The 12,960-nt window shown below is 32.3% G+C and overlaps 2 protein-coding genes across 2 annotated transcripts; one reads left to right on the forward strand and one right to left on the reverse strand.

Moving 5' to 3' along the window:
• Window positions 1-8,684: 8,684 nt before the first annotated feature.
• On the forward strand, window positions 8,685-9,550 carry HO173_001165 (uncharacterized protein; the record flags this gene model as incomplete). The annotated part of the gene is made up of 2 exons (XM_037303109.1): window positions 8,685-8,874; window positions 8,931-9,550. 2 exons carry the CDS (start codon window positions 8,685-8,687, stop codon window positions 9,548-9,550), a joined length of 810 nt encoding a protein of 269 aa, XP_037169756.1.
• Window positions 9,551-9,959: 409 nt separating this feature from the next.
• HO173_001166 (uncharacterized protein) lies at window positions 9,960-12,543 on the reverse strand (the record flags this gene model as incomplete). Its single annotated transcript, XM_037303110.1, has 3 exons — window positions 9,960-11,660; window positions 11,730-11,790; window positions 11,849-12,543. The coding sequence occupies 3 exons, from the start codon at window positions 12,541-12,543 to the stop codon at window positions 9,960-9,962; spliced, it is 2,457 nt and encodes an 818-aa protein (XP_037169757.1).
• Window positions 12,544-12,960: the final 417 nt, after the last annotated feature.

Below are 12,960 nucleotides of genomic sequence, written 5' to 3' on the forward strand. Positions count from 1 at the left end.
AATATTAGCGATACGTTAAGTAAGTACTTAAGTATTTACGCTAATTTTAATTATACGCTAATCTAAAGAAGTATTAATTCTATATTAAGCGAGTTAAGTTTCTAAGATTTATTATATTTATCGAAGGTATCGCGATAGATTAAAAATATATCGCTATTATTAAGAAGTAGTTAAAATTAAAAAGTTATCGAGATATATAAATCTTTTTAAACTTTATTAATTTCTATTAACGATTTATCTATAGCTATTTTAATATAATAATACTACTTATTAACTTATTTAAAGAGAGTAAGAATAATAAAAAACCTAGGTCGTTAGAGTGAATAAATAACGCTAAGTAGGCGTTTTAGTAGCTTCGAAATACTTTTATAATCGCGCTATTTCTATATTACTACGATCTAAATTTAAAGTTATATCTTAAAATTAACGCTTTTAACTTCGATATAAAGATTATACTTTTATAATTAAATAAGAATAGCTATTAGCGACTAGTAATATTTTAATTTAGAAAAATAATTTCTATAAAGTAAAACTATAAGATCTATAATTAAGAGTTACTCGCTATTATAGCGTTTATAAAATAATAATATTACTATCTAAAAGATAATATATTTTATATTAAGATTTTAACGAATTATAATAATCTTAAGAGCTTTATAAAGTAGAAGAAATTAAACTTTAGATAAGCTCGTTAAGCGCTAAAGTTAGCTATTTATAACTTTAAGATTTTTTATCGAATAGATAAATTAAACTCTATTAATTCGCTATCGCGACGCTCTAATTATAAGAGAATTTCGCTATTAAATATTAAACTTTTATTAATATTATAGAATAAGCTTATACTTTAAACTAGTAATAAGTAATTATAAAGAGATAAAAAGCTTATAGCGGTTATAGCGTCTATATTTCGTATTATTAGCGTTTAAATAATTATTTCTAAAAGAGAGTCTAAGATCGTATAAGAGATTATTTATAACGTATTTTAAAGGCTAATAAAAATATTAATTTAAGATTTATAAGTTTATAATAATTAGATAAACTCTTTTCGAATTAATATTAATAAGTTAGCGATTAAGCGTTATATACGTAGTTAAATATAAATCTTAAACTTTAAAAGATTATTAAGATATAATAATCGCCTTTATATCTTTAAAGATAAGATTTTAAGAGAAGAGCTTATTAGTAAATATTATAATAATTTATTATTAAGATACTTTAGCGCTATAAAAACGTATAAGCTACTTACTTATAAATATTATTAGAATAAAAATCTAAAGTAAGTTATCGATTATATTAAGATATATAATATTTATTAGCGAATTAAAGCTTCGCGATATTACTTATATAGCGAATTAAGCTCGCTTTTTATCGCTATTAAGTTATAAAAGAAAATTTCTATAGATTTTATTATTAACTTATTAGCGAGTAAGTATAAAGATATTATCTATAATACTATTCTAGTTATAGTAAATTAATTTATAAAAATAATAAGATATATTTCTATATCTATTATAATCGATGTCGCTTAGCTAGCGAAAGTATTTTATTTTAAAATAGTATATCGCTATAATATATTAAACGATATTATTAGTAATAGAGACTCTATATTTATTAATAGCTTCTAATTTATCATTTACTTTTATTTTAAAATTAAGCGATATCTAAGTATTACTTTTTACTCGTAAATTAATAGATAGATTAAATAATAAAATTAGATACTAAAATACTTCTTATATATATTCGCTAATAATAAGTAAAATATTTAAGCGAAATAACTATTAATAGTAGAGTTCGCTTATATAAATAATTAATATTCCTTTATCGAAATAATATTATTCTTTCTAATATATAAATATTATTCTAAAATTTATTAAGAGATTAAGAACGACTTTATCGAGGGGGAGATATCCGCTATAAATAATAGAATAAAGAAGTTATAAGTATTAAGGGATAAGATAGTAGAGCGCTTTCGCAGCGCTATTACGACTTAATTTAAGTATTATAATAAAATATATTAGTCTTAAAGCTATAAGATAGATAATTTAATAATATTAGCGATTAAAAATCTAAAGTAGAAATATCTAAATAAGAAGTTATTTTATAAATTTATAAAATTATTTTAAATTATAGATAAGATAGAAATATAAATATATTATCTACTTCTATTCTCGATATATAAAATTTATAATATCTTTTATATATTATTACTTAAGCTTTATTATCTTCGCGATTATAATAATATAGCGAAAGCCTTTATATAGATTTTTAATCTTATTAATAATAATAAGCTTTAAGAGATTAAAGAAATTATTAATAAGATTAAGTATAAGAAAGACGTTTAATATAAAATTAAATAAACTAATTAAGGCGAAGAGTATAATTAATAATTATTAAATAACGAACTTATTAATATTAGCGAGCTAATTTAAGTCTATAAATAAATAAATAATAAATAAAAGTATTAAGTAATAAATAATAAGTCTCTTATTATTAAAGAGCTTAATTAATTATATAAATTAATAGCGAGTAAGTAAAGGCGATAAAATAAGATATAATTATTAATTAGATTAGATATATTTCTAGATAATACTTATACTACGCGTATACTCCTCTATATTTACTACTATTAAAATATAAATTAATAAAATAATTATATTATTTAGCTATCTATTAAACTCTACTATAAAAGAGATTTATTATATTAGAGTATATACTATTAATATAAATATATTTTTATCTAAAGTAGTTATTAAAGAATCGTCTAAGAATCTTACGCTAGCGCTACTACTAAAAAAAGATCGTTATTTAAATATCCTTCGCTATCTTAGCGTTAGATTTTAAGTTAAATTTATTAATCTAATTCTTTAACGAGAAGATAGTTAAAGTATAGTCTTTAAGTTAATATTTATTAACGTTCGTTATATACTAATAGAGGCTCTCGAGCTCCTTCTTTAGTAACTCGTTTATTCTCTTTAATTTCTCTATACGCTTATATATTATTACGAGCTAGTCTTAGAGATTTATAATTATAATAAAGATAATCGAAGTTATTATTATTATATATTTCTATAACTTATACTATTAGATAATCTCTTTATTAAGCTTAACTCGTCGATAAGATAGCTTTCGAGATTATCTAACGCGGCGATAGCGTTATATTAATTTTCTTATTTATATTTAAAGATATAGAGAGATTTTAATATAGCGATTAATATCGCGCCTTTCGACTTTATAGTTATTATAAAAGAAAAACTTATCTTAAATATATAAATCGTCGTCTCGATAAAAGTAAATTCTATATAATAAATTAGATATTAGAATTTATTAATAATTATATATACGAAGCGATAGTAATAGAAATAATTAAGGGTTAATAATCGCGTCTATAAGACGACTATATACTTACTATTAAAGTTATTATTATTATTAAAAAAGAGTACTATAAAATTATTAGTCTACGTATTAATATAATTAATAATAATAAGATACTTATAATAAAGAGAAGTAGATTATTAGTATAATAAGATATACTATATTTATATTAGTATTAATATTAATATTATAACGCTAGAGTAAGTACTTATAAGAGAGATATTAAAAGTTATAAAGAATAAAAATAAATAATTTAAAAGAAGTTTTTATATTCTTTATCGTAGTATTAATATTAGCGAATAGTATCTAATAACGTAGATAGTAGCGATATAGTAATATTTCGCTATTATTTATAGAGTCGCGTCGCCTAGCTATTATTATTATTTCTACTATTATTATTAATTAATAATTAAGAGCGTTATCGCGAACGCGTCGCTCTATTAATTACTCCCTTTAAATTTTTATAATAAAGATTATTATTACGTTATTTCGCTATAAGTGTAATACGCTATAAAAACGACGTTATTTATAGAAAAACTCTTCTCTCTTCTTTTATCTATTAGATTTTTAAGATTTTATTATAAATTTTTAAATCTAATATTATTCGCTATAGAGATTATTAACTAGCGCTATAAGAATATTAATATTAAGCGTATTAACTTATTATAGATTATTATTAATTAATATTATAAAAGCGATATTATTCTTAAAGATAGTATTAATATTATTATATAATATATTAATTACGCGCCTACGGCGCGTAAGAATTAATTCTATTATATTATTAAAACGATATTATAATCTTAATAAATCGACTCTTTTCTCTTATTTCTCTATTAGAGTTTAAAGATTTTTTAATAAGTATTCTATTTTTACTTAAGCGTTTAAGAATTAAGATCTAGAAGAAAAAATAATTATTAAATCTAATACGTTATAGATCTTAGCGCTACTTATATTAAGATATTAATATTATATATTCTATATTAAAGTTCCTTTTAGAGTTTAATTTTAATAATATATCTTATATACTTAAGAGCTTAGCGGATATAGATCTACTTTATATATCTCGAAGTTTTAATATTTCTTAGAGATTAGTTCTATTATTAAATATACTATTAAATTCTATAACGATATTACGTCTTTTATAGCTTATATTTACTAGCTAACTACTAGTAAACTACGCCCTTATAATAATACTATTAAATTAATTCGAGTTATAAACGAACTATAAAAATCGATTAATAAATAAATAAAGTTTAAGAGTTCTCTAGAATAATTAGAGTTTAGAGTTTACGAATAATAGATATAAGGTGATATAAAGAGACGCGTTTTCTATATTACGCCTTTATAATAAAAATTATTAAGTATTAAGATATATAAAAATAGAGAAAAGATTATTAAAGAATATAATAAGATTATAAGTATAGATTATAACTTTTTATATATATATATCGATGATAGCGATATCGATAATAAAATAGGTATATTAATCTACGCTTCTTAAATAAATAAGACTTAAATATAATATCTCGATAATAGCGAATATTATATTATCTACTTCGAGAAACTTAAAGAAATTAATATAGTCTATGAGATCGCTATAGATATTATATTTCTAGCGCTTATTATTTAAATTAATAATTAGATAATAATATAATTAATAGCGAATCTATAGAGATAATTAGAATAATATATCTTTAAGAGAATTATAAAAAAGCTAGTTAAGCTAAGAGAGAAAAATATATTAATTACTCTACGCTAAATCGCCGTCTATAAAGACGTCTTAAATAATAAGATAGTAGATAAGCTTATAAAATGGGTATCGTAATAAGATATTAATAAGAATTAATACTATCTACTCTTAGCGACTAAATAGCGTATTAGAAAACTAATTAATATAAATTAAGAGGTACTCTAAAAGATATATATAAGAGGTATTAAGCTTAAAAAATATATTTTTAAATTATATTATAGTACTATAAATTTTTATATAGAAATAAAAAAGGTTATAAGCTTAGTAGTAATATAGCTACGAATAAAGATAGCTTTTAAAAATCTTCTTTATATATATCGAGTAATTAATATATTTAAATATATCTATAAGAAGAGTAATTAGACTTAAAATTATATTTTTAGAATATATCTCTTATTTAAGAAAGATAGACTAGTTACTTAAGATAACTAGTCAATTAATATTAAAGAGATTTTATCTAAATCGAATCTAATAATAAAAGCGATAAAATTTATAATAAAGATATAAACGCTGAAAGTTTTTAGTAAGATTAAGATCTAATATAAATATACGATATCGTATTAAGATTTTCTATATTAAAATAACTTATAATCTATATATTAAAGAATATAAAGATAATAATATATCTCTAAGAAGTTATAGATTAGAGTTAATCTATATATTTTAATATTCTTAAATAAATAATATTTAATCACTCTATCTATAGGTTATTTTATTAATATTATTAATATTATTTTCTTTTTCTTTTTATATTTATCTTCTACTCTTCGATATAATATTAATCGAAAGTACTAGATATAACGCTTCGAGAACTCTAAAAATCTTATAGACGTTAGCTTTTATAAGAAATATCTTTATTTATTATTACTCTCTAATAATAATAGAATATTATTATTAGAAGTTATTATTCTTACTATTAGAGATTAAATATAATACCTCTTATAACTTATTTAAAGGTAATTATTATATCTCTAAGTAAGCTAAAAATATATTAATTATATTAATTAGTCTTTTTATATTTAAAAACCCGATACGCGCTATAGCGGGGAGTCTTCTTAACTTAATAATTAAATATAATAGCCTTATAGTCTATAGAATAATAAATATATAAGTTTAATAGAATAAGTATAATATTAGAAGTAATAAGCGATATAAGAGATAAGGCTTTCGAGGATCTTAGAAAGAGAAGTAGATATCTTATAATTTTATTATAGTCTCGAATAGTAAAATAAAAGTAATATCTCGATTCTAATTTTATAAAATAAGATATATATTATATAGACTCGGGTATAGATTATAGGGCCTTTTTAATATTAATATTATTATCTTCTCGAGATAATCTCTATCGCGAGAATAATAATAAGAGAGAGAGCTTCTAAACTTAAGAAGATCGACTAAATCTTAAATTAATATAGAAGAATATAATGAATTTAATACTTATCTATAGTAATATAATCTTATCTCTTTAATCTTACTCTCTCGAGTAAATAGCTTATAATATATCTATCTATAGAATTAATAGACGAAATCGTATATATAAAATACTCTTATTATAGATAGTTACTAGAGAAATAATTACTCTATTAATAAAATAGTCGATAGTCGTAATTTATAATAAGAGATTATATATAATCTCGAAGCTTTTATCTTTCTTTTAATATAAATTATATCTAATTTTCAGCTCTTAAATCTTTATTTATATTAATAAATCTTAGATATAATCTCTAATCGATTAAGTTAAATCTTATTATTCTCGATCTTATCTATAATATCTTATAATATCTTTCTACTCTTAATAATAATTATCGTAATTAAGATATTTAAAGAGATATAAAAATACTATATTTTATATATAATATAGAATATATTAACGTTATTATATTTAAAGATAATCGTCTATAGCTTTAAATATAGTCGAGAAAATAGAACTAGAATCGAATATAATACTATTAAAGACTTATAAAATACTCTTTTAAAGAAGTATAATAATAATTATATCGCTTTATTAAGGGAGCTAGACAATTTATAACGAATAATTAAACTCGAATACCTTCGCTTTAAAGCTATAGCCTTTATATAAGACGAGAATTTAAAGAGATAATACGTTTTTATAATAAATATGAGTATAGACTCTCTTACGGAAGACTCTCTAGCGAAACTAGCCGATCTACCCCCGAGCGAATATATGATCTATTATTTCGAGGCGATATCATAGATAATAATTATTGATGTATGGAAAAGAATATATCTAATACTTACTTACTTACTATGCGATACGGTAGTAGTATACTTAGAGCCCCTTCGATAACCACATATTTTCAAATTATGCCAACATATTTTCAACTTAGCGTACTCTTAATACACGGTTACGTTCGGTAACCATATTTTCACTTCATATACCAGGCACATATTGCACATTAAAATATGTAAATTAAAGTTTAACCCAAAAAAAAAAGGCCCCCCCCAGCAACCCCCGGCCAAAATTATAAAAAAAAAAAACAGGCCCAAAACCCAAAAAAACAAACCCCCCAAACAAAATTTTTAAATTAAACTAATATTAAAACCTACATTCGATTCTTACTCAGCGAGATTACGAGGTTACCGAACCGAAACCGTACATATATTTAACATATTTTCAAGTGTCTACTAGTGCTGTTTTGAACCCACATTCCATTTGCCAAGAGGTGGGGTATTATACGTTGGCATATTTTGAAAATATGTGGTTACCGAAAGGGGCCCTTAGAGAAGCCGACGTAGAAAAAATCCTTAGGATGGATTTTTAGGAGCCTTTTTGTGAAAAAAAAAAAATTTAAAAATTAATAAAAAATTTATAAAAGGGGGGGGGTAAAAAAAAAATTTAAAAAAAGGGGGGAGGGGGGGGGAAAAAAAAAAAAAAAAAAAAAACCAAAAAAAAAAAAAAAAAAAAAAAAATATAAGAAGAAGGACCGCCTAAAAAAAAAAAAAACTTAAAAAAGGGTAATTTATAAAAAAAAAAAAAAAAAAAAAAAAAAAAAAAAAAAAAAAAAAAAGTTTAAAAAAACACCCCCCCCCCCAAAAAAAAAAAAAAAAAAAAAAAAAAAAAAAAAAAAAGGAAGAAAAAAAAAAAAAAAAAAAAAAAAAAAAAAAAAAAAAAAAAGAAAGAAAGAGAAAAAATGGGGGGTATGGCCCTGAAGATAACCCCTTTAATTAGCACTATTTCTTCTCTTCTCTTTTCTCTATATCTTTGTATATATCAGATATATGGGTTACTCTAGATAGCACATTGTATAAAAAAACCGGAACAGGCCAAAAGGCCGGGGGGGAAAAAACCCCCCCCCTCTTCCCTATATGGCTGGGGGGCCCCCCCCCAAAAAAAAAAACACACACACACACACACACCCAGGCCCCCCCCCCCCCCCCAAATTTTGACGCATCCCCGACCATCATCTCGACCACCAATCCCATTAAAACGATCATCAACCTGCGGAGATACTTCGATTGTGTCTTCTCAAAGCTCTCGAGCTCTCGTTAACCATGGCATGACTTTTCACACAACGTCCATCCTTCAAGCACTCCCTCCATGACCACGCGCCATGGCTTCTCCTCCGCCGCTCTCCGTCTTCTTCGCCGGCCACCACCGTCTGCCTCGTACGGCAGAAGCTTCAGCGCCTCTAGGCACCTGAAGGAGCAAGATCCGGAGGAAAACGATCCTCCCCCCGAAAAGACCGACTATGATTACCGGAAACCAAGCTATGCAGCTCGGCGCAACTGTATGCTCCACCGTTCCGAGCACCCTGTCGGATACTAATGACCCGTTCGACCGCAGTCCCGGCTCATATACGACACCTGATGCGCTCCACGCCGAATCCTCTCACCGTGATCACATCCCGTTGGCCACCCCAACAATCCCAAGACGATGCGTCTGGCGCATTGGGAAACCAGCGTGACGGACCGGCACCAGAGGTTCAGGGAAAGGACGCGGACCAGCTGCCCAAGACCGCGGGCCTTCTCGTCTCCTCGTTCAATACCGTCACGCTGACTCCCAAACCTTACGTCTCCTTCAACATCAGACTCCCCTCGAGTACTTACTTCGCCATCAAAGCCTCCTGCGAATTCACCGCCAGCGGCCTCAAAGATGCGCGGGTCGCCGATGCCTTCGTGAAGCGCAAAGTCGCGCGGGGGGATCCGTACGGTGAGAGCGTTTGGCATGGTTTGATCGAGAGTGACGGTCGCTTGAAGGAGGGCATGGGCGGAACGTGGTGGATGCGATGCAGGCTTTTGGGAGAGAAGTGCGTGGAGGTGGGAGACCACGTGGTCGTCGTGGCGAAGGTTGTGGAGTCTGGGGGCTACGAGGGCGGAGAGGGTATAGGGTTGGTTTATGCCGAAGGCGGTTACCGGAAGGTTGGGGACGTGGTGGGTGTGGACGAAGAGAAGGCCGATGGTTGAAGAGAAGATTGGATTTGTAAAGGCTATCTTTGCTGCTGACCGAATCTCTCGAGCTTCTAAATGCCACCCTGATCCATCTGACTGGAAGGGCAACATGGCGGACCACTTCATCCAGCTATACAGAGACGTTCCTCCTTGTTCCCTGGAGAAAGGATGTAGATCTTAAGAGGTGACTGCATATGTTAGCAGGGAATTGTGTTGCCATAGCTGTGAGGCATGCGGTAGAAGCATTGATTGAATCTGCTTTGCACGGGCAATACACCACTATTCACGGGGACACCTCGTCAACATAGCTCTCAGTAGTTTTACTACCATCCGCTCTTAGGGTATTTAGACTGCGTAAAACCTGGTCCACGGCAAAGCAAGTCACAACAAATCATTATCATCAATCGAAAAAGGCTATGAACAATCAGCTCGCTCTTCCCCTACCAGCTCTCACCCTAGCATCCAATCCCAGGCCCGCCATGTTCTCCACAGGACTATTTCCTGACTCACTGCTTTTCATAATCTCCCTCTTCGCCCTGAAGAAAGCCAGCTTGGCGAACCGGCCCAGCTGAGCCCAGAAGTGCCGTCCAACTTCATGTCCCATCATCCGCTCCAGCAGCTCGACAGTTGCTACCCTGACCCTGGCACCAGGATGGAAGAGACCTAGGCTGATGTAGAACAGACCCGCATTGCTCTCCGGCGTTACGCACAACAGCTGGCACACTTCATCGTACGTCTTCACCGAGGCTGAAAGCGCAAGGTAGATAGCAGCGCTTTCATCATGGCTAAGCTTCAGACTTCGAAGACGGTCGTGCTGATGAGCAAGATCCAGCGACCGGATTGGTCTACGTTCCCACATCGCAGCAAGATCTTGAATGAAAACATAGTAGCTACGAGTGTTTCGCCAGCCTTCGATCCGCCAGACATTAGCGCCTAGCTCGCGGGCTTTTGTCCCATCATCAGGCCAGACGTATCCATGGCCGCGGACACCGTGAGCGCCAGCATCAGCTTCCGAGGCTCCGATGTATAATGCAGACGCACCGTACACTGATTCCTCGAAGGCAGCAGCAATCCGAGTAAACTTGATGATGTAGTCTCTCCATTTTGATCGGATGGCTGATTCACCATGGCGAGAGCTAATGCTACGGACCGTGTCCTCAATAAAAGCAGTGTCGCCGGTCGGATCACCATTCGAGGCCAGAGCAGAGGCGGTTGAACCTACTCCGTTGGCGTTTGGAGCGTAAAGGGGATTTTGCTGCTGGAAATAGACCAAGCCGTCTGTTATGCCGGCATTTTCTATTCGGCTGCTAATCTTCATTCGACCCGTGGGAACATCACAAAGAAGATCCCACCATTCCGGATGATTGGCAAAGGTTGGATTTGTGACACCAGCGATGAATCCAGGCACGTTGAGTAGATCGTCTATTTTGGTGAGGTCCGTGTAGGGGAATGCATGCCGTGTGAAGCCTCGCAAGACGCCTCCAGATGCCAATGCACACGCAGCGAGGACCGCTTCAGCAACTTCACCAGAAGGTCTGTTGTGACCTAAAAAGATGACACGCTTCTGGGTAAGTAATGCGTTAACAAGGACAATGATTGGATGGGTATAGGCGCCGCTAGGAGTCAAATGAGGGTGTAGGGCGAAAGGCTGAGGTGTAGAAGTATGGGGCGCTGAGAAGGTCTGGATCAGCCTTATGAGAGAGAAGTCGCCGACAGTTTCCGGTGAGATGCCAGTGGGTACTTTGATTGGGACGGGGATTTGATTGTACACAACCTTGGACTCGAATTCGTGTGTATCCCGGGGGACAATGTATCGCGGTCGGTGACCAACAAGATCCGGGGAGGATTTTGATGGCGAGGGTCTTGATGGTGAGGGTCTTGATGGTGAGTCTGGCGACGATATTGCATCGTGTTTTGCCTCCTCCGCAAGACGTTGTTGTATCATGCGATCAAACTTTTCAACGAATAAATCTTTGGTGTCGCTCGCTAGCAGAATATGTCGTTCAAGCATAGATAGTCGTGGCATTAGGGATAAATCCATGGAATTAACTGCGTTGTATAGATGTTCTAAAGTCTCCGGGAAAGGCGATTTGAAATACTCCTCGAGGGCTAATAACAAAAGTGGCTTCAATCTCGGTCAGCTTCTGCACGAGATCTCCTCGATTGCCAGGAGGTAATTAAAGGGTTTGTGTACCTTGTAAATGTGAAGAAACGGATGCCGCGTACAAATCGCCATTGCTTTTACTACTGCACCTCTGCCAAAAGTGTGGGTTAGAACAGCATGTCCTTGGTTCGGACAGGGTACGGACACACCTTTTCGCTGATGCGTCATGTTTGGTGTTTACTAAATTTAGTACATAGATCAACGGCGGTCCTTCTCCTCCTTCTGCATCTTCTTCCTCTTCTTCCCCACCAGCCTCTGCTGTGTTCGCATCGCTGTCAACATCAGTGATGCTTTGTTCACCATCAGCACCTTCTGCATCATCCTCCGTAGCTGCTTCCTTCTCTGCACCGTCGCCTTCTGTCGCTTCCTCCTCTTCACTTGTGTCTTTATGCAGAAAAAAGATCGTCCAATCCTCCTTTCTATTGTGTACTTGGTCCGGTAACATGAGCTCCGCAAGCATATTTTCGTCACCGCTGATTGCTCCTGGATATTGATGTTCCATGATAGGCCCCCGGTCAACGTGGAAAGATGCAACAAGGATATACTCGACATGCTTCTCTGTCGTATCTGCAGGGTACTGCGATCTCAATATTCTTGCCGGCCGTGTCACACCATTGCGTTTGGGGGTCTGCTTGGTCGAGGAAGGGGTCGATGAAGTCTGTGAGCTGCTGACCGACTCCCGGTGGGGCAGACGGGGTATTGTGCTCGTACCATTGCGTATGGAAGGATTGGACGGTGTTCGAGTAGACGGAAAGGATGACAGAGAAGTCTGGCGATTAAGAACCGTGTTTGCACTACCAGTGGTGCCGCTTGTAGAAGGTCGATAGGATAGGACAGAGGTCATTTTCGGTCAATTCGCTGGCAGGACGGTATCTCAAAGGGTGTATACAAGAAGAGAAGCATGGAAAAGAGGTATTCACTTCGCCATTACTTATATTTTGATCAGCACAAAGTCTGGCGGTCTGACGGGAAGGCGCATACTTGTATGCATTCGACTCACAAACACCGAATAACGATAGCCAATTGCAGCATGTGTACTCATCACGGTCGTATCAACAGATTATGAAATAGATATTAAGGAGACACCACCACTATTAGTTCGTGCCACAACTTCCCGTCTAGGGTGACATGGTCGAATCGAGGGGTTCTGTGATCTTCAACGACCCTTGCAGCTCAGGGTTTCTACACCCTAATCTATAGATTGCGGCTGAACCCTTGGCGCGGGCTTGGCAGTAAATCGAAGCTCTGTTTACTTTTTGCC

The sequence above is a fragment of the Letharia columbiana genome (assembly GCF_014066305.1).
Source record: "Letharia columbiana isolate WasteWater2 chromosome Unknown Sc0000002_s0, whole genome shotgun sequence".
In the NCBI taxonomy this organism is placed as follows: Eukaryota; Fungi; Ascomycota; class Lecanoromycetes; order Lecanorales; family Parmeliaceae; genus Letharia; species Letharia columbiana.